General features: G+C 44.3%; 9 protein-coding genes across 9 annotated transcripts, besides 27 other annotated features; 6 read left to right on the top strand and 3 right to left on the bottom strand.

The window, feature by feature from the left end:
* Positions 1–108: a repeat region.
* Positions 109–267: a repeat region.
* A 97-nt stretch (positions 268–364) lies between these two features.
* Positions 365–468: a repeat region.
* A 56-nt stretch (positions 469–524) lies between these two features.
* Positions 525–617: a repeat region.
* Positions 618–658: a repeat region.
* Positions 659–668: 10 nt separating this feature from the next.
* Positions 669–790: a repeat region.
* A 77-nt stretch (positions 791–867) lies between these two features.
* Positions 868–903: a repeat region.
* A 27-nt stretch (positions 904–930) lies between these two features.
* Positions 931–1,061: a repeat region.
* Positions 1,062–1,086: 25 nt separating this feature from the next.
* Positions 1,087–1,334: a repeat region.
* Positions 1,335–1,369: 35 nt separating this feature from the next.
* Positions 1,370–1,665: a repeat region.
* Positions 1,394–1,668: a repeat region.
* Positions 1,448–1,743: a repeat region.
* Positions 1,744–1,894: 151 nt separating this feature from the next.
* Positions 1,895–2,173: a repeat region.
* Positions 2,174–2,206: a microsatellite.
* A 5-nt stretch (positions 2,207–2,211) lies between these two features.
* Positions 2,212–2,309: a repeat region.
* A 3-nt stretch (positions 2,310–2,312) lies between these two features.
* Positions 2,313–2,419: a repeat region.
* Positions 2,420–2,471: 52 nt separating this feature from the next.
* Positions 2,472–2,658: a repeat region.
* Positions 2,497–2,802: a repeat region.
* Positions 2,513–2,822: a repeat region.
* Positions 2,535–2,844: a repeat region.
* Positions 2,563–2,865: a repeat region.
* A 14-nt stretch (positions 2,866–2,879) lies between these two features.
* Positions 2,880–2,951: a repeat region.
* A 17-nt stretch (positions 2,952–2,968) lies between these two features.
* Positions 2,969–3,018: a repeat region.
* A 29-nt stretch (positions 3,019–3,047) lies between these two features.
* On the bottom strand, positions 3,048–3,523 carry FPSE_06394 (uncharacterized protein; the record flags this gene model as incomplete). Its single annotated transcript, XM_061988446.1, has 4 exons — positions 3,048–3,058; positions 3,153–3,159; positions 3,309–3,320; positions 3,479–3,523. 4 exons carry the CDS (start codon positions 3,521–3,523, stop codon positions 3,048–3,050), a joined length of 75 nt encoding a protein of 24 aa, XP_061844441.1.
* Positions 3,331–3,375: a repeat region.
* Positions 3,524–3,804: 281 nt separating the features above from the next.
* Positions 3,805–3,849: a microsatellite.
* Positions 3,850–4,107: 258 nt separating this feature from the next.
* On the top strand, positions 4,108–5,803 carry FPSE_06395 (uncharacterized protein; the record flags this gene model as incomplete). Its single annotated transcript, XM_009259513.1, has 3 exons — positions 4,108–4,446; positions 4,502–4,897; positions 4,952–5,803. The coding sequence occupies 3 exons, from the start codon at positions 4,108–4,110 to the stop codon at positions 5,801–5,803; spliced, it is 1,587 nt and encodes a 528-aa protein (XP_009257788.1).
* Positions 4,616–4,662: a microsatellite.
* Positions 4,783–4,813: a microsatellite.
* A 361-nt stretch (positions 5,804–6,164) lies between the features above and the next one.
* Positions 6,165–6,951, bottom strand: FPSE_06396 (uncharacterized protein; the record flags this gene model as incomplete). The annotated part of the gene is made up of 2 exons (XM_009259514.1): positions 6,165–6,581; positions 6,640–6,951. 2 exons carry the CDS (start codon positions 6,949–6,951, stop codon positions 6,165–6,167), a joined length of 729 nt encoding a protein of 242 aa, XP_009257789.1.
* Positions 6,952–9,024: 2,073 nt separating this feature from the next.
* On the top strand, positions 9,025–10,741 carry FPSE_06397 (uncharacterized protein; the record flags this gene model as incomplete). The annotated part of the gene is made up of 7 exons (XM_009259515.1): positions 9,025–9,049; positions 9,144–9,184; positions 9,241–9,267; positions 9,331–9,406; positions 9,458–9,988; positions 10,039–10,462; positions 10,516–10,741. 7 exons carry the CDS (start codon positions 9,025–9,027, stop codon positions 10,739–10,741), a joined length of 1,350 nt encoding a protein of 449 aa, XP_009257790.1.
* Positions 10,742–11,282: 541 nt separating this feature from the next.
* FPSE_06398 (uncharacterized protein) lies at positions 11,283–12,480 on the top strand (the record flags this gene model as incomplete). The annotated part of the gene is made up of 2 exons (XM_009259516.1): positions 11,283–11,546; positions 11,605–12,480. The coding sequence occupies 2 exons, from the start codon at positions 11,283–11,285 to the stop codon at positions 12,478–12,480; spliced, it is 1,140 nt and encodes a 379-aa protein (XP_009257791.1).
* Positions 12,481–12,885: 405 nt separating this feature from the next.
* Positions 12,886–14,750, top strand: FPSE_06399 (uncharacterized protein; the record flags this gene model as incomplete). Its single annotated transcript, XM_009259517.1, has 7 exons — positions 12,886–12,984; positions 13,044–13,128; positions 13,191–13,210; positions 13,264–13,299; positions 13,352–13,513; positions 13,564–13,889; positions 13,943–14,750. The coding sequence occupies 7 exons, from the start codon at positions 12,886–12,888 to the stop codon at positions 14,748–14,750; spliced, it is 1,536 nt and encodes a 511-aa protein (XP_009257792.1).
* Positions 14,751–15,226: 476 nt separating this feature from the next.
* Positions 15,227–16,672, top strand: FPSE_06400 (uncharacterized protein; the record flags this gene model as incomplete). The annotated part of the gene is made up of 2 exons (XM_009259518.1): positions 15,227–15,467; positions 15,525–16,672. 2 exons carry the CDS (start codon positions 15,227–15,229, stop codon positions 16,670–16,672), a joined length of 1,389 nt encoding a protein of 462 aa, XP_009257793.1.
* Positions 16,673–17,133: 461 nt separating this feature from the next.
* On the bottom strand, positions 17,134–17,574 carry FPSE_06401 (uncharacterized protein; the record flags this gene model as incomplete). Its single annotated transcript, XM_009259519.1, has 1 exon — positions 17,134–17,574. One exon carries the CDS (start codon positions 17,572–17,574, stop codon positions 17,134–17,136), a length of 441 nt encoding a protein of 146 aa, XP_009257794.1.
* Positions 17,575–18,052: 478 nt separating this feature from the next.
* FPSE_06402 (uncharacterized protein) lies at positions 18,053–19,265 on the top strand (the record flags this gene model as incomplete). The annotated part of the gene is made up of 5 exons (XM_009259520.1): positions 18,053–18,058; positions 18,226–18,312; positions 18,397–18,759; positions 18,945–19,112; positions 19,170–19,265. 5 exons carry the CDS (start codon positions 18,053–18,055, stop codon positions 19,263–19,265), a joined length of 720 nt encoding a protein of 239 aa, XP_009257795.1.
* Positions 19,266–19,589: the final 324 nt, after the last annotated feature.

Here is a 19,589-nt window from a genome sequence, read left to right as displayed (position 1 = left end):
TATAATATAAATACTTTAATAAACTTATAATTAGAATATAATAAAGAGCTTAAGAAATAAAAAAAGTATATTTATTATATAAAACTCTTATAATAATAATAAATAATTTAAAAAAAGGAAAAAGTATATAAAGTAATAATTAAAAAGGCTTATAATAATAAGCTTAAGAATAAAGCTAAAGCTAATAAATAATAAAAGTAAAAAAGAAAAAATAATATTATAAAATAAAAAGAGAGATAATAAAAGCTAATATTAAAACTAATAATATATAGTTATAATAATATTACTATTATAGTTATCTATAAGGGAAAAAGAGCTATCTCTTAATAAGATATTTAACTTATACTTAAAGGAATTATATAGGTAAATAATATCTTAATATAATTAAAGTAATTTAGACTTTATTATAATAACCTTAATTATATTAGCGTTAAATAACTTATTAAAAAAGAAAACTTTTATTATTTAGCCTAAGAATTATATATAAAAGCTAAATTAGACTTTTAATTTAATAATATAACCTTATAATATAATAATAAAAGATTATAATAATAAGATAATAAAAAATAAATATATTAAGAATTAATATAAAAAAAAGTAAAAATAAAATAAAATAATAATATTTATATTTATATTATAACTTAAAAAGAAATAAAAAGTAGCTAAGCTATTATAAAATAACTAATTATAATAAAAAAACTTTAAAAATACCTTATAAGTTTAAATTATATATAAAACTCTTAAATATCTTATATTATATATTACTATAAACTCTATAAATAAAATAAAACTAGCTATAACTATTTTCTTATTACTATAAAAGAATATATATATTAAAAGGCCTATACCCTTATTAATATAGTAAGGTATTATATTTACTAAAAATATAAAAACTATTAAATAGTATACTTAAAGTCTAATTAGATTACTTAAAATAAAGTATTAAATTATATTAAAAAAGGAAAATAAGTTAACTAATAGAGATAAAATATATATATAGTAAAGGAATTAAATAATAAATAACTAATTTAAAAATAAAGGTAAAATATAAAAGAAGATAAGGATTAAGGTTTTACTTTTAAACCCTATAAATTATAACTTTAAAAATAAGAAAATATATAAAATAACTAACTTATTATAAACTATTAAAAAGAATTAAAAAGGGAAAATAAATATTTAAATAATAATTTATATTACTTTAGTTAAAGAAAAGATAATATAGTTAATAAGTAAATAGACTAAATAAGTAAGTAAATTAAAATTCTTAACCTTCTTTATTATTTAAATAATAAGATTCTTATAATCTATTTAATTAATTAAAACTACTTATTATACTTTTCCCTAAATACCTCTAAAGCCTCTTAATAGGTTTTTATATTATATTTAGTCTTACTATATATATTATAATATTAAATACTTAATCTAATTAATTTTCTTTAATTACTACTTTTTAATAATTTAACTATTACCTATATATTAATATCTATCTAATTAATTACTTATAATACTTCTTATATTATTATTATTTTTCTTTTTTATAGTTTTATCTTTTTTACCTTTTAATATTAACTTAATATACTATTTACCTCTTTAAGATTTTAAATTTAATCTTTTAATAAGATAACCTTATATATAATTATTAATATTACTTTAATATTTAATTAAATAGCTTTAATTATTAACTTTAAAGAGCTATTTTTATATATAATAATTTATTTAATTAAGTATTTAAATTAAAATTAAGCCTTTTTTATTATCTTTAAGGTCTTTAAAACCTATAGGCTAAATAGTTAGCTTATCTCCTTAAGAGGTATTAAAGTCTATAGCTATATATTAAGCTTTAAGATAATAGTTTTTAAGTTAAAAGGATAAAGCTTAACTCCTTTAAAAGCTCTTTAAATATTACTTTTTATAAAAATAATTTAAAAAGTAATATAAAAAGCTAAAAAGAATTTAATTTTAAAAATATAAATTATAAAGTATTTAATTAAATACTTTATTTTTTAACTATAAGTATTTTTTAATATTAAAAAATACTTAATATTAAAAGGCTAAAGTAAATAAAATATATAAATAGGTATATAAAATATAATAATCTTATAATTTTAATAATATCTCTTAAAGTTAATAAAATAATAACTTTTATAACTATTAAAGATTAAAAAATAATAAAAATTAACTAATTATTTAATTATTAATTAATTAAAGTATTTTAATTACTTAAGATTTAACTTATTATTTATTTATTTATTTTAACTTATTATAATAATTTAATTATTAAAAAGGTTATTTTTTTAATATTAATTTATAAGATAATATTAACTTAAATTAATAATAAATAGTAAGATTAATTAACCTTTAGTATTTATTATTAAAATTATAATAATCTATTTATAATTTCCTAATTATATTAATTTTAGCTTTTTTTACCTTTTTAAGCTTATAATAACTATCTTAAATTATATTAAGCCTATTATAAAGCTAATCTTATTAAAGTTTTAAATATTACTTAATTAAATATTATATTTTATAATTATATTTTTAATAAGTTAAAATTAACTTTAAATAATAATTAAATCTTTATATTTAACTTTTTAGTAATTATATCTTTAAAAGATATATATTTTTAGCTTTAATTATTATTTAATAAAATTATAAGCTTATTACTTATTAATAGGTAATATATTATAATTAATAAGTAAAAAATTAGCTATTTTTTCTATAAAATACTATTATAAAAAAAATCCTTATAAATTTAAATTAATAATAAATTAAATTATTATTTACTTTTTTAAATTAAATAGTTTTTATAACTTTTAAATAGTATTATATTATAATTAAATACTATTATAGTAGTAATATAAAGTGCTATAAGGGACTTAATATATAAATGAATTACTTATTTAATTTATTAAGAGATATAAGTTTAATAGTAAAAAAAAATAATAATACTATAACAGTATAGGACTTAATATATATTTATATTTTACTAAAGATTAAAATTAAAGTTATTTTAAAGGGCTTAAAAGGTAAAAAGGATTCTAGCTTTATTTAAAGACTATAATATATTAAGTTATTAAGAATTATCTAATTAAATAGTAAAGATATAAGGTAAGGGATTTTTAATCTACTTGCTTATTTAGTCTACTTACTTATTAACTATATTATAGGTAAAATATTTATAATAACTATAAGAGAAGCTATTATTATAGCTATAAAGCCCTTATTAAAATAGCCTTATAATTAAAAGGAAAGCGCTTTAGGTATATAATAAAGATTTATATAGATTATAATATACCTTTATATACCTTATAGAAATACTAGGACTTCTTTTATAATATATAATATTAATAAATTAAAGTATCTATTCTTATAGTATAGACTGACTTCTCTAATAGGCTCTAGCCCTTGCTCGCTAAAAGGGCACTAAAATGAGCACTTATCGGTCTTAAAGAGATACTTAGAAATCCTAGTGTACATTGATTGGCGAAGTGATAAAGACAGAATGTTCAAAGCAAAACATAGTCGCATATCCAAGTACGACTATTTGTCTTGGTTTGCCTTTTACCAGCTTGTTTATTGGTCCACACGCGCACCTGCTTGTCTTGTTCGCTTGTGAAGTGGTCTAACTACACTTTGTAACTCACTGAAGAGGCCTGATTTGACCGCCCACTATATCAAGCATAACCCAACCTACCCAAAGTGGGCTTTTGCCTTGCTGATGCTCTCCCCCATCTTCCACCAACCCTCTTCAGGCGGCGAAAGCGAAAGGGCAACTTTGGGGCCCCTCCTCTTCCCAGGCTTAGCCCAGTCCGTTCCGGTCCCAGTTCAGCCCAGTGCAGTCGAGTCAACCAACCTAGACTAAGCCAAGCCTTCCCATATTAACCTCCACCACCCAGAGGCGACACTCGTCCAGGCCTCACTTCGTTTTTGTCTTGTTTCTATTTCACACTCTTCATGACTGCAGCGCTTTTCGCTCAGTGACGGAGTTTCCGTCTACGACAATTCCTTCATCCTCACCACGCGACAATATTCTCCTCTTCGCCTATCTCTGACCCCGCCTCGACCGCCATATACAACACTTCTATCTCAACCTCGACCTTGACCATGACTGGCCCTGCCTCTCCCCAGGCCGAAGGTCCTACGTTTGCTCCTCCCCCGCTGCCCGCAGGCTGGATTGCTCAGTGGGATGGTACGAGCAAGAAATACTACTATGTCCAGCTGTCGACTGGTGTTTCCCAGTGGGATGTCCCTACTGAGCCCGCTAAGACGGGCAACACTCCTGCCCCTCCTAGTGAAAATCCTTACGGGACTCCCAAGCCGCCTGAACTTATCACGCATCCTGATGGATCGCAGACTGTGCGCCATGCGGACGGTACCATGGAACCAATCATGCCCGATGGGTCTCGCGGTGTAGATGGGCCCTCTGGGGATCGAGGACTCGGAGTAAGTCACTGTCACTGGCCTTGTCCTGTTGCGACTCACTAACATGTGTGGACAGAGCATGGCTATGAACGCTTTGCTTGGTGGAAAGAAGACTTCTGGTGGTAGTGGTGGCGGAGGCAGTAGCTCCAGCCCATTGGGCAGCCTCGGCGGTCTTGCAAACCAATTTCTCGGCGGCAGTCATGGTGGTAGTGGTAGCGGCGGCGGTAGTAGTGGAGGGAACAAGCCTTCGGGTGCAGGCAAACTTGTTGGCCAACTAGCCCAGAGCTTCATGCACTCGGCTTCCCAAGAGAAGCCCCCCGCCCCTCAGAACTACCATAACAGTTCCGGCCAGAATTCGCACCAGCAACAGCAGCAGCAGCAGCAGCAGGGAGGAGGAGGAGGTAGCGGTGGTATCGCTGGTCAAATTATAGGTGGCGTAGCAACCATGTTTGGAGGAAAGCACGGCAGCAGTGTAGGTTCACGTTGGCGGAGCTGGATGTCCTGCGCAAGACTAATGATGCGATAGGGACAAAGCTCCAACTTTGGCTATAACTCTGGACAGCAACAGCAGCAGCAGGGTGGAGGAACATACTCTGGCCAAGCTCCCACTTACAACCCATCAGGCTCGGCTCCCTCGGCTCCATCAGCACCCGCTGCTACTGGAGCGCATTCTTATAGCACGCCTTCGCCAAGCCATCACCAGCAGCATGGCTCTCAATCCGGACAGAGTCAGTCTTACGGATCGCACCAGCAACAAGGCTCCCACCAGTCCTACAACGTGCACCAGCAACAACCTGCTGGCGGCCAACAGTATGGTAACCAGCAGCATTCTAGCCCAACCCAGTCGCAATACGGCTCGCATCAGCAACAGCACGGCCCCAGTTCCCCCTACGGAGGCCATCAACAGCAGCCGGGTTCGCATCAGCAGTATGGCGGAAACTCGTTCGGAGGAAGCCCGCACCTGTCTCACAACAACTCGTTCCCTCCTCCCCCTCCAGGAGGTCCTCCCCAGCAAGGACAACATGGGCAACAAGGACAGCATGGACAACAGTATTTCCCTCCTCCTCCTGGACAGCAACCACCTCACCAACCATCAGGTCATGGTTATCCTGACACTAAAGCCCACGGAGGCCAATTCGGCGGTGCACCTGATCAACATGCCCAGCAGTCCCAAGGCTACAGTGCGCCCCCAACTGGTGGTTCCCAGCATTATCCTCCTCCCCCACCTGGAGGACCTCCTGGAGGATATAGCCCTTCCTACGGCGGAGGTCATGGGAACCAGCAGCCCTCTTACGGTCATCAATCTCACCAAAGCAGCGGCGCTCCTCCTGTTCCTCATGGAAGCCATCCTCAACAACAATATGGAGGACCTTACTGAGGGACTGGCGCGAAGCTGTACGGAGAAACCACAAACCCCTATTTTTAGCCCTGTAGTGAAGAAAATCTGGTCGTTTTTGATTTGAGATCGCGAGAGCTCATCAAACCGGCCTTTTAGAGCCGTTTCTTTCACCACATATATGCATTTAACGACTGCATGTTCGATATGGCAGTGTTTATCAACAAGGATACATCGAATTGAGTATAGACATCAAGGCCTGCAGAGGGCCGAGAATGACGTGACGGGCAGAAGAGTTATGAGGAATATGATTAACGTAGATAGTAGAATGCATTTTACCAGTCCCCCTTTTTTGTAGACAGCATCACAACTACTGAGCCCGAGGACATCAATGCCCTTTTCATCATTTCTTTTTCTTGTCTGAACTATCGGCTGTAATGGCAATCGCTTGTAACCTGGAGGCTACAGATCTGGCAATGAACCAGGACACTACAGCGAGGACAACAATGTACCCAGCGGTTGGGACCAAAGAGCGAGGGACGATGTTAAATAGATAGGGGTCGAGGATAAGATCCACAAGCACAGCTGGAGGATCTTTCATGAGAGCTTCATCATCAGTGAAGTAGTCTGCAGAAGCTTTGATTTGCAGCAGAAGAAGCGAGGCTTTACGCTCCCTCTCTCCGGGCTGTGGCAACTCTTCGTGTAGTTCAGTCCCGTCGTCTTGGCGTGAGAAGGCATAGCCTGCCAGTGACTGAATCAGTTCTGGGGTCTCCCATACGGTGTCTAGCTCGAATACATTCAGAACGAAGCCTGTAGGTTGCTATACAAACATCACTTAGCATATTTATACGTTGAATTGGTCCCATATATGGACTTACAATCGCAGCCCAGCAGACTCGAAACTCATATCGCTGCTCGGGGTTTAAGTTATCCAGAAGCACCCATGTCGCAGAACCCGAAGCATAATCCTTTGCTTTGGAGGGAAACACGCGGCTCAAGTTGGTCCTGATCTCAGAGGCATATGGTGTGAGGACCGGCAGTCTGAGGTCGGCTAGCGAGGGCTTCTGCTGAGGAATGGGGAATACTGCGGGTGCTGTAAATATGACCTTCTCAACGTTGGCGAGAACTGAAGTAAGTACTGATGCCAGGACAAGCAAGTATGCGATTTGATTGTTTGATAGTAAGAACATAGTGATGATTGGTCAGGTAGAATCAATCTTCCCTTGTTATCCTTGTGATGTGTTTGAGATGAGAGAGGCATGTTGTCAATAGCGTCACGTGTACTGGCTACATCTCCCAAATGCCCCGCTACCAACAACAGCACACCTTCGTTTCTACAACCTGGCTCTTAACGTGTTCTACGCTGTAGATACAGGAAGAAAATCACTGCAAGGGTCATCACATATCTGTAGTCTCTTGAGACCCAATGACTCCAAGAGTAAGATGAGTTCTGTTAGACTCGGCCCTTAGATGTAGGTTAAGTTATGCCGAGCATTGTCCTTGCAACGACATATTAGTTTGGGCAAGGATCCTAGTAAACAATGTTTCTTGATTGTCTACAGAGTACGAACGGTGTGGTCCACTCCTAACTTAAAGGCGAACTGAACTGCTCTCAATGGTTATGGATTGTGGTTATTGTAAAGTCATTCCTCAAGACATTTAAAAGCATACTCATTAACTACACAAGAGACGAAATCACAGATTCAGTCTAGTCCATCTTGGATTCCTTCCTTCCTGAAGTCTCAAATTTAAAGGTCAGTTTTCTGATACCACATATTAGACAACCGAGATCCCAAAACACATGGACAGTGAGCTAGGCTTGGTTGTCATTGACTCTCCACGGAGTACAGAGTAGATTAACCCCAGATCATGGGAACCCTTTTGTGATATAAGTTCAAGTTGAACAGTCGTTTGCATACCCTGGCACTGTCGGTATTTATCCAACAATACGAGGTCAAATCTTTCAGGGTTTAGGGGTTGAGCTGAAAGTTCGAGGACCTGGCTGTCAATCGATAATTTGTGATCGTGCGCACGATGAGCCGGTGAAGCTTGGACCCCTTGAGGCCTTTTGTAATTCCAACATATAGCTTGCCACAATGGAGACCATCGACCGAGCTCAAGGTGATGACGAGACACATTAGGAGGATCATAAGACCAAATCAGCTTGAACATGAACATGAACATGCTTTCGAGCTCAAGAACCCTTACTGTATCTGTGCATGTCTTGAACAGACCAGGAGGCGAATGGTGATGGGGAATGGAAGCTATGGATCCGGGTACGTACTCATAACAGCAGGGATATAAACAACCGACTGGAACCTAGAACAGGGGTCGGTTGTTAAAATGTAGCTGTTCATATTTCCGAAGTGAAAAGAGAAAGTAAGTGTAGGGAGACCTGTCTGTAGCCAAGAAATAATCTGATGTTCCTAATACTTTATCCTTGGAAGGCGGCTCAGAGACCCGACTTCCAATGGGGCTTGCAGCTCATAACAGAGGCGAAATGAAAGTCTGAGGAGAGATGAGACGTCGTCAAATATGGACCCATGGATCGTCGTCTAAAGAGAGACACCAATATCTCGGTGCTGGACGGGAGGACAAACGCCTGCCTAGGGATCCGGTTCGTTGGATTCGAGCATTAGGCAACTGTATATTACTGTACGGAGTGCATACATAACCCGGTAACGCTGTATGGACTGGACAGAATAACCTGCCGTGGAATTGTTAAGCCGTTATCAATTTTTTGCTCGAGCGGTGAAGCGCAAGAACAACGGACAAGATGGAAACAACGGAGCGGTAGATGATGTTCAGTCCAATGGAAGGCGCTTCGGGGCCAGTAAAGCTCCAGAGGGTCCCCGTAGGTCCCTTTGGTGACCCCTGAAGCCCTGGCAGCCGGCCAACAGGCGTCGGCAGCGAAAAGCGCCAGCAGGGCGTTGCAGAACGCGCTTGCCCCTTTCCAGCCCAGGCACGCCTCGAAATCAACAAATCCACAGACAGTCCAATCCAATCCCTGCCCAGCAGAGACTCCCCTGTCTGCCAAATTTCCCCCACCACCGCTAACTTATCACCAAACTAAACATTCGCCCTCTCGTCCCACTCCGCTTTACTTTACTTTGCTTTCTCTTCCTCCTCCTCAGCCAAGTCATTGTTGTAAAAGCCTTGCCTGGCCTGATCTTTTTTGTCGTCCTTTTTCTCTGTGGTCCCTCTTCTTTGCTCTTGCATACTTCCTCCATCTCCATACTTGTAAATCAACAACATCTGCAAACATGCGTGAGGTCATTAGCATCAACGGTAAGCTATTGCTCGCTCCCTTTGTCTACTCTGGCCTTTCACCGCATCTCCTTTTCCGCCATGAACCACTGTCGTGCTAACTGAGCTCTTATAGTCGGACAGGCTGGTTGCCAGATCGCCAACTCCTGCTGGGAGGTGAGTTTCCTGCAACCTTAATTGTTTATTTTCCTATTTACTGACTATTTTCCTAGCTTTACTGTCTCGAGCACGGTATCCAGGTAAACAACTACCCCTCGATTTGTCAACAAACACAACATCGCTCATATACTAACTGCCTCTAGCCTGATGGTTACCTCACTGAGGAGCGCAAGGCGCAGGACCCCGACCAGGGATTTAGCACATTCTTCTCAGAGACTGGTAGGAATATAGCTCTTGCCCAAAACCCTTCCTTCTGACACCCTTCTCTAGGCAACGGAAAGCATGTTCCCCGAGCCATCTACTGCGATTTGGAGCCCAATGTCGTCGATGAGGTCCGCACTGGTCCTTACCGCAACCTCTTCCACCCCGAGATGATGATCACCGGCAAGGAGGATGCTTCCAACAACTATGCTCGTGGTCACTACACCGTCGGCAAGGAGCTCATCGATGGTGTCCTCGACAAGATCCGCCGGGTTGCCGACAACTGTGCTGGCCTCCAGGGTTTCCTAGTTTTCCACTCTTTCGGTGGTGGTACTGGATCTGGTTTCGGTGCCCTTCTCATGGAGCGCCTGTCCGTCGACTACGGCAAGAAGAGCAAGCTGGAGTTCTGTGTTTACCCTGCTCCTCAGACCGCCACCTCAGTCGTCGAGCCCTACAACTCTATCCTCACCACACACACCACTCTCGAGCACTCCGACTGCTCCTTCATGGTCGACAACGAGGCCATCTACGACATCTGCCGCCGAAACCTCGGTCTCGAGCGACCCAACTACGAGAACCTGAACCGTCTTATTGCTCAGGGTAGGTTTTGTTTATACTGATATCTAAGGCAGCTGGCTAATAACGCATAGTCGTCTCTTCCATTACTGCTTCCCTCCGATTCGACGGTTCCCTCAACGTCGACTTGAACGAGTTCCAGACCAACTTGGTCCCTTACCCCCGAATCCACTTCCCTCTCGTCGCTTACTCTCCTGTTATCTCGGCCGCCAAGGCCGCTCACGAGGCCAACTCTGTCCAGGAGATGACCATGTCTTGCTTCGAGCCTAACAACCAGATGGTCAAGTGTGACCCCCGTCACGGCAAGTACATGGCCACTTGCCTGTTGTACCGTGGTGATGTCGTCCCCAACGACGCCCACGCCGCCGTTGCCACCCTTAAGACCAAGCGAACCATCCAGTTCGTCGACTGGTGCCCTACTGGTTTCAAGCTTGGTATCTGCTACCAGGCTCCCGAGAACGTGCCCAACGGCGACCTCGCCAAGGTCAGCCGCGCTGTGTAAGTCCACTCCGTACCTTCTGAATGACAATATGAGTTTTAACACATTATAGCTGCATGCTCTCCAACACCACCGCCATTGCCGAGGCCTGGTCTTCCCTCTCCCTCAAGTTCGATCTTATGCACAGCAAGCGTGCCTTCGTCCACTGGTACGTTGGTGAGGGTATGGAGGAGGGTGAGTTCTCCGAGGCTCGTGAGGATCTCGCTGCCCTTGAGCGCGATTATGAGGAGGTTGCCACCGACTCCATGGGTGATGAGGAGTTGGAGGCTGAGTACTAAGCGGTGACGGATGCGATGACTGGATTGCTATCTTTGAACCAGTTTTAGCCTGCTACCGACAGAGGTGTATTTTCTTATTTTCGCAAAGGTTAAGCCAAAACGAGTTTTAATGCCAAAAGACAAGATCTGTACAAGGGTTCCGGTGTCTTTTATAACAAAATTGTCCGAGTCGGAGGCATTGCGTGAGGCAGTCCTGTACTGTAGTTGCTAGTATTGTAGTTGTAATAACGCACAGATACCTCTTACACCTCAATCCCATTGTCTGCTTGTTACCAGATGTGAATTAAACTTGCGGGACGCGGGGAACAATACGGGTTTCGAGCCGTTTCTGTAATTGTTTTGCTAGTCCGTTGTTAGATGCCCGTACTGTGAGCCGCATGTACCGAGCCCCGAAGCTCGGTCCACATTGGGGTTGGGGCCGACAGTATGCGAATCGGCATCCATTACTTAGACCTCCAGCAAACACGGCATTTTATCCTCTTGAACCGTCTGTCGATCGAATTCCACGAACGTGACATCAAAAACAACGAAAAATAGAACCATGAGTCTCTTGCGATCCAGCGTGTGCAGAGCATGCCGGCGCTCACAACAGATCCGTTGGCATAGAGGCTTTGCGACAGCCAGCAGTGGCATCTCCCAGGATAACCGTGTTAAGCTGGTGGAGGTCGGCCCTCGAGATGGACTGCAAAACGAGAAGATGTCAATTCCTCTGGAAACAAAGATTGAGCTTATCGAGCGGTTAGCTCGAACAGGCGTCTCTACTATCGAAGCCGGTTCTTTTGTTGCTCCGAAGTGGGTTCCTCAGGTAGGTTTAGCTATTGCAGCATTGATGTCACGATGTACTGACAACTGTCTCACCGCAGATGAGCAATTCTAGCGAGATCCTTCAGCATATCCTCAACGGAAAGGTTTCCTCTCCTGGTCCGATCTCATACTCTTTCCTTGCCCCCAACAATAAAGGCTTCAAGTCTGCCGCGGACATTCTCGCTGCCAACACCGGCAGGTTTGCAACGCAACTGGAGCCAGCAGCTACAGAGGATGAGGCGAAGAAGCCAAACATCGAGGTTGCAGTGTTTGCTGCTGCCACCGAGAGCTTCACACGGAAGAATCTCAATTGCGATATCAAGACTTCGCTAGAGCGTTTCAAGGAGGTGATTCGAGATTCTAAGGGTATGGGTCTCCGTGTTCGAGCCTACATCTCTGTGGTCCTGGGATGCCCTTTTGAAGGATTTGATGTCGACCCTCACCAGGTAGCAGAGATTGCTACGGATCTTCTGGAGGCGGGAGCTGATGAGATCTCTCTTGGTGACACTACAGGCATGGGTACAGCCCCACGAACCGCAGCTCTTCTTCAGTGCATGTCAGCGGCAGGCATCCGAACTGAGGATATTGCCATGCACTTCCACGACACCTACGGCCAAGCTCTAGTGAACACTGCTGTTTCTCTGGAGCACGGGATTCGAACGTTTGATAGCAGCGTTGGTGGTCTGGGTGGCTGCCCTTACAGTCCTGGTGCGACTGGCAACGTCTCAACAGAGAACATGGTTTATTTCATGGAGACTCTAGGTATGGATACAGGTATCAACCTAGATGCCATGTCTGATATTGGAGCATGGATCACAAGGGAGCTTGGCAAGGAGAATGGAAGCACAGTCGGCAAGGCAGTTCTGGGAGCTCGAACCCGAGCTATAGAAAACGCAGCTAGGGAAGCTATCAAGGCTAAAACCCAAGGCAACTAGCGAGCTTGATGACTGTATACTTGGGGCCTAGCGTTTTGAGAAAGTATTTAGAGACACTTTAAGCTTGCAAGTAGTTGATATACATATATATATAAGAAACCCATATTGTCGTTGCTAACAACTCGATATCTTCAGTCCAAGGTCAAATGAAACTCGTATGTCATGTGATGTCACCGATGCTTGTATGTGGAGGTGAGTTTATCGGCCGTGCGTCGCCTGGGTTGGCGCAGCTAGACTAAGGTAGAGAGAGTCCCCACTCTGGTGAAGCAAGCAAGCTCAACCTCCTCCAACCTCTTGGGCCATTTCCCAACTCCATCCAAGCTTCGCGATCGGCTCCTGTATCGTGTCCTCCTTCGCCCATTTCGCCTCACCCTTTCCCGCCTATTTACCGATATTTCGCCCATCATGGCGGATCCTCGCGAGTCGTCCTCGTACTCGGTCGTCCCCAGAATTCGATACAACACCGTCGGCGGAGTCAACGGTCCCCTCGTCATCCTGGACAACGTACGTCGTCATTTCCCCAAACTCGAGTCGGCTCGGCCAGTTTGAGCTGACAATACCAGGTGAAATTCCCGCGATACAATGAGATTGTGACGCTCACTCTTCCCGATGGAACTGAGCGCTCAGGTCAAGTCCTGGAAGCTCGAGGTTAGTACAGCTACTAGCCTAGTACAAGTAATGACGCGGGATATGCTGACATGGAAATACAGGTGACCGAGCTGTCGTTCAGGTACTTTGAATGATTGCGATGCGAAGTGATATGGAGGTTGACGATTTGTATAGGTCTTCGAGGGTACTTCCGGTATTGATGTCAAGAAGGTAGGCGGTATCGCGAGCTGTATTGACGGACATGGAGCTAAGACAATCACAGACCAAAGTCAAGTTCACCGGCGAGAGCTTGAAGATTGGTGTGTCCGAGGACATGCTTGGTCGTATCTTTGATGGATCCGGTCGTGCTATTGATAAGGGTCCCAAGGTGTTGGCCGAGGACTACCTCGACATCAACGGTTCTCCCATCAACCCCTACTCTCGAGTAAGGCTTCTACTTAACGATCCCATAACCCAATCTAACAATGACTCCAGGAATACCCCGAGGAAATGATCTCGACCGGTATTTCTGCCATCGACACCATGAACTCGATTGCCCGAGGACAGAAGATTCCCATTTTCTCTGCCTCCGGTCTGCCTCACAACGAAATCGCCGCCCAGATTTGTCGACAGGCTGGTCTCGTCCAGAAGCAGGGCATCACCAACAAGGGTGTTCATGACGGACACGAGGAGAACTTCTCCATCGTCTTCGGTGCTATGGGTGTTAACTTGGAAACCGCCCGATTCTTCACTCGCGATTTCGAGGAGAACGGCAGTCTGGAGCGCACTACTCTCTTCCTCAACCTTGCCAACGATCCTACGTAAGTAACGGGTCTATCCGCTTTCTGCCTTGAAAAACTGACATCCTCTTTAGTATCGAGCGTATTATTACTCCTCGTCTCGCTCTTACCACTGCCGAATACTACGCTTACCAGCTCGAGAAGCACGTTCTGGTCATTCTTACTGATCTTTCCGCTTATTGTGATGCTCTTCGAGAAGTTTCAGCCGCTCGAGAAGAAGTCCCTGGTCGACGTGGTTACCCCGGTTACATGTACACTGATTTGTCCACCATCTACGAACGAGCCGGTCGTGTCGCGGGTCGAAACGGTTCCATCACTCAGATCCCCATTCTGACCATGCCCAACGACGATATCACCCACCCTATTCCCGATTTGACAGGTTACATTACCGAGGGTCAGGTCTTCATTGACCGAGCTCTCGACAACCGTGGTATCTACCCACCCATCAACGTGCTACCTTCGCTGTCTCGTCTGATGAAGTCTGCTATTGGTGAGGGCATGACCCGAAAGGACCACGGTGATGTTTCCAACCAGCTGTACGCCAAGTACGCTATTGGTCGTGATGCCGCAGCCATGAAGGCTGTCGTCGGTGAGGAGGCTTTGTCTGCCGAAGACAAGTTGTCTCTCGAGTTCCTGGAGAAGTTCGAACGCCAGTTCATTAGCCAGGGCCAGTACGAGTCTCGATCCATTTACGAGTCTCTCGACCTTGCATGGAGCCTGCTTCGTATCTACCCCAAGGAGCTTCTCAACCGTATCCCCGCCAAGGTCCTCAACGAGTTCTACCAGCGAGCCGCCAAGGAGTCCAAGTCCAAGGGCAAGGCCCGAGCAGACACTGAGGCCCGCGGCCAGCAGCAGACAGAAGAGAACCTGATTGACGCATGAGGGGACGACTTGTCAGCATTTTGATAGATAGTATAATGAGCGCGCGCAAGAGGGAAGAGCAGACAGAGCAACTTGTTTTTAAGTGGATTGTTTTCATGCTGTCTTTGAATGGAGGCTGTAGACTAGAGAAAGAGTAGGCATGTGGGTAAAGATAGGGAGGCGAGCTAATGCAATTCAACCAACCCTCTACCTGACGTTGTCTATTTATCATGATGAGCAGTAGAAGCGAATGAGTGAGGTATCATGATGAGTGGTTGCTTTTGGCTGTCATGGCTTCTCTAAACAGTGATGGGCCAATGATAGAGTCAATTATGTCTAAAAGTGGAACTACAGTGTTGAAAATTCAATCTACGCACATTGCCGCCCAACTTTTTGAAAGGTTAGTAATTAATTACCTACTGGACAAACGTGCTACGGGAAAAAACAGTCAAGATAGAATTAAGTTTTGTCTTGAGAACAATTTCTGCCGATCCAATATGGAGGAAGACAGACGACAGACCGATCTTGGCACAGCAGCCGATATCGAAGAGGCCCAGCTCGCTCAGGCCAGCCCATCCCCCGCCATTGAAAATGAGACAGAGTTAGCAGCACAAACTCAGAATGGGGCCACGCCGCTGAAGCAACCCAAGAAGAGATTCGTAGGAAGAAGAGCCGCCACTGAAGTTGCTGCAAAGAATGGATCATCGGGGGCCACAGGCGAGAGTGGTGCTGTCGCAAGTACGTGAAAATGATGATGTCTCAAGTCAGAAGTGAAGATGTGCTCATGCTGTATAGCTGCCAAACCTCGAAGAGCGCCCAGGCTGTTGAATCAAGTTCCCAAGGAGATTCTCGAAAACCCTGATCTGAAGGCTGCTATTTCTCTGCTACCAGCCAACTACAACTTTGAGATTCCAAAGACAATTCATCGCATCCAGACTTCAGGCTCCAAGAGAGTTGCGCTCCAGATGCCCGAAGGTCTCCTTCTTTTTGCTACTACCATCTCCGACATCTTAACCCAGTTCTGCCCGGGTATCGAGACTCTGATTATGGGAGATGTGACTTACGGTGCATGCTGTATCGATGACTACACCGCGAGGGCTCTTGGCTGCGACTTGCTGGTGCACTATGCTCACAGCTGTCTCATTCCTGTCGATGTGACTACTATCAAGACACTCTACGTTTTTGTCGATATCAGCATCGATGCGACACATCTTTTAGCATCTTTGGAGCGCAACTTTGCCAGTGGCAAGACCATTGCTGTTGTCGGAACCATCCAGTTCAACGCCACTATTCATGGCGTCAAGAGCAGTCTCGAGCGAGGCGGTTTCCGTGTGCTTGTTCCGCAGATTGCGCCTCTGAGCAAGGGTGAGATTCTGGGCTGCACATCCCCTCGTCTTACGGAAGATGACAAGATCGATCTGATCCTGTACCTTGGTGATGGCCGCTTCCACCTTGAGAGTATCATGATTCACAACCCTACTATCCCAGCATACCGATACGATCCCTACTCTCGCAAACTGACACGTGAAACCTACGGTCACGAGGAAATGCAGTCTCTTCGGCGAACTGCCATCCACAGCGCTCGCAGCGCGCGCAAATGGGGCTTGATTCTTGGTGCCCTGGGACGTCAGGGCAACCCACATACACTGGGTCTCATCGAGAAGGAGCTCAAGGCTCGGGGCATCCCCATAGTGCACCTTTTGCTGAGTGAGATCTTCCCAGGCAAGCTTGCGCTCATGTCGGATGTCGAGTGTTGGGTACAGGTGGCTTGTCCACGTTTGAGTATCGATTGGGGATACGCTTTCCCAAGACCGTTACTGACACCTTACGAGGCGCTGGTAGCCCTGGGAGAGAAGAAGGATTGGGGAGATGGTGTGTATCCCATGGATTATTATGGAAAGGATGGACTGGGCAGGACGAGGCCTTTGCAGGTTGCATCATAGATATCACCAATAAAAGAAACGAGAAACGATTATCCAATTTGATTATTCGAGGGGTTTATTATTGTATCAATATATGTTCAGGCTTATTATAAGAAGAAGACGATAGCTCTTGGGGCACATCGTGTTGATGAACCTTGCTCATCCCTGAAAACGACTCATATGGTTGGTGTCAAAGCAAGCTGGACTGTTCCAAGTGCATAAATATGAGACCACGGTATATTGTTCTGTCCAAAGAATGCCGTATCTTCGGATCGACAAATGTTGATGTCATGTATCCGTTGTAGAGCTGCCGCATTGGAGACCTAATTAGGATTCCATCAATCGAGTTCTCAGGTTTTATATGGCTCGCTATAAAGCTACACCAACCTGATGATCGTCTGTGTTGCAAAGATCTCACAGCATTTCAGACCCATATGATGCAGGTATATGAATTGAGTAAATTTTGAGAAGGCTGATAACGTTCATGGTGCATTGGCGGTTCCAACAGGTTCGGGTCGGTTGGAGAACATGATCTTGTACTTGACAATCTCAACCACCTCAAAGTTCTCTCCCTGCTCTTCTGACTCTCCGCCAGAACCAATGATTTTCTTGTTCTCCCTTTTTCGTATCACAGCCATTGCTTTGGGCAGCTTCTTGACTTCACCAGTCAGACGTTGATGTTGACCAACGTAGAGATGGACCTGCTTCATCCATGCTGAACCCTCGGCACCTGGGGTGTAGTCTGGGAAGTCGAGTCTTCCAACGTCAACATCACCTAGAGCCTCGCCATTCGAATCTTCGGGTACGTTGAGTGTCCCTTGAAGCTCCAGAAGTGCTAGGCCTGAAGGTGTTTGTAAGAGTTGTGGTAATGGACTGGATGTTGTAGACTCTTTGCTGGGAGGATATAGCTTGGCTGAAGACATTGTGGCTGGCGTAGAGAGTTATATAGGTGTTACTAGGCAAGCGGGATTTATTTGTTGATTTTAAAGGAACGCCTGTAACAACTTATGAAATGAATGAACACTCATGACAGTCATCTCAGATATCATGGAGCTTACTCCACGGGTTCCAGAAGTATTGGGCGGGTACGTACCGAATCCAGCGATACGTGCGAGCTTGTCAAAGATGCGACTTTTCGACACAGTGTGGAGTTCAATGATTTGAGGTCTCTGTAACCCCAAGCGGGGCGGGGAAACGGAGAAAGGCAATTCTTTCACCCGACGAGTCAAAAAAGTGTGCTGATTGGCTGACGAATTTCAATACAGCAGCCGTGGGGAGCCCTAGCGAGGCGCACTTTCCCATTTTCTCGAATTCGCTGTGAAATTTACAACCTCATCATCCTCTACTAACTTCGCAGCAGGCCAGGTCAAGTAAACTTGCACCACCATCACAACTGGCAATATGAAGGTACGACGACACTGAATACGATCAACCGATGCGAGTCTACGAGGAGAGTCAACCTGCTATTTGGAACGGAATTGTTTCGTCGCCGTCTTGTCTCCTCGTGCTCCTATCCGGCTCGGTCGAATTTCACATCACCAAAGTAAACATTTGGCTGACAATCTTTTCAACAGTTGAACATCAGCTACCCTGCCAATGGCAGCCAGAAGCTCATCGACATTGAGGATGAGCGCAAGGTCCGTGTCTTCATGGACAAGCGCGTACGTCGAACCCTCCATCCACGACCTTCCCGTCGAACCACTCCGATCGCCTTCGACCAACGATGCTAACTGTTTGTCTGATAGATGGGCGCTGAGGTTCCCGGTGACTCCGTCGGCGATGAGTTCAAGGGCTACATCTTCCGCATCACCGGTGGAAACGACAAGCAGGGTTTCCCCATGAAGCAGGGTGTCATGCACCCTACCCGTGTCCGCCTCCTCCTCTCCGAGGGTCACTCCTGCTACCGCCCCCGCCGCACTGGTGAGCGCAAGAGAAAGTCCGTCCGTGGCTGCATCGTCGCCATGGATCTTTCCGTCCTTGCTCTCAGCATTGTCAAGCAGGGTGATGCTGATATCCCCGGCCTCACCGACGTCGTTCACCCCAAGCGCCTTGGTCCCAAGCGTGCCACCAAGATCCGCAAGTTCTTCGGCCTCACCAAGGATGACGATGTATGTCTCTCCCTACGCCCATACTCGCTCATCGCCTACCCGGAGCTGCAGTGTAAAAGCTGGCAGTCTGGGTAGAGTGTGAGAGGACCTCTTGTCCTACCTTCTGCCAAGAAGGCACAGGACAAGTGGCAGCGAGCTTTAAATACTATTACCGAAACGTAGAAGACTAATCCTCATGAAACTAGGTCCGCAAGTACGTCATTCGACGAGAGGTTCAGCCCAAGGGTGAGGGTAAGTCCCCTTACACCAAGGCTCCTCGCATCCAGCGACTCGTCACCCCCCAGCGTCTCCAGCACAAGCGTCACCGTGCCGCTCTCAAGCGACGACAGGCCGAGAAGGTCAAGGACGAGGCCGTAAGTTACCACCGACTCGCATTTTCTTCGCAACCCTGCTGACAGAATCATTTCCAGAACGAGTATGCCCAGGTCCTGGCCAAGCGTATTGCCGAGGCCAAGGTCAACAAGGCCGATGCCCGCAAGCGACGTGCCAGCTCTATGCGCAAGTAAGGTTCCGGCGTTTAATGAAAAAAAGGGGAATCATACCTTGGTCTTGTGGTTTGCATGCAATGGGAGTGGGGATTCTCTATAGGGCTCGGTTCGAGCCAATCACGACTGTATTAGAGGCATTTCGGGAAAAATAAGAACATGCATTGATGCACTCGTGCCATAAGTCAGACACGCGCATGTTCCTTTATCTTGATATCATTCAATTTCTTGTCCGCCACCTTAATTGCCCTTTCTCACTCTTCCTGTGAACCCCCCTGTTTGTGGCTGTTGAACTCTGGTCGGCAGAAAGTAGTAACATAGAGACATGTTACTTGAATTAAAGTT

This window comes from Fusarium pseudograminearum, chromosome 1, assembly GCF_000303195.2.
Source record: "Fusarium pseudograminearum CS3096 chromosome 1, whole genome shotgun sequence".
In the NCBI taxonomy this organism is placed as follows: Eukaryota; Fungi; Ascomycota; class Sordariomycetes; order Hypocreales; family Nectriaceae; genus Fusarium; species Fusarium pseudograminearum.
This window is presented reverse-complemented; position numbering and strand designations above follow the sequence as displayed.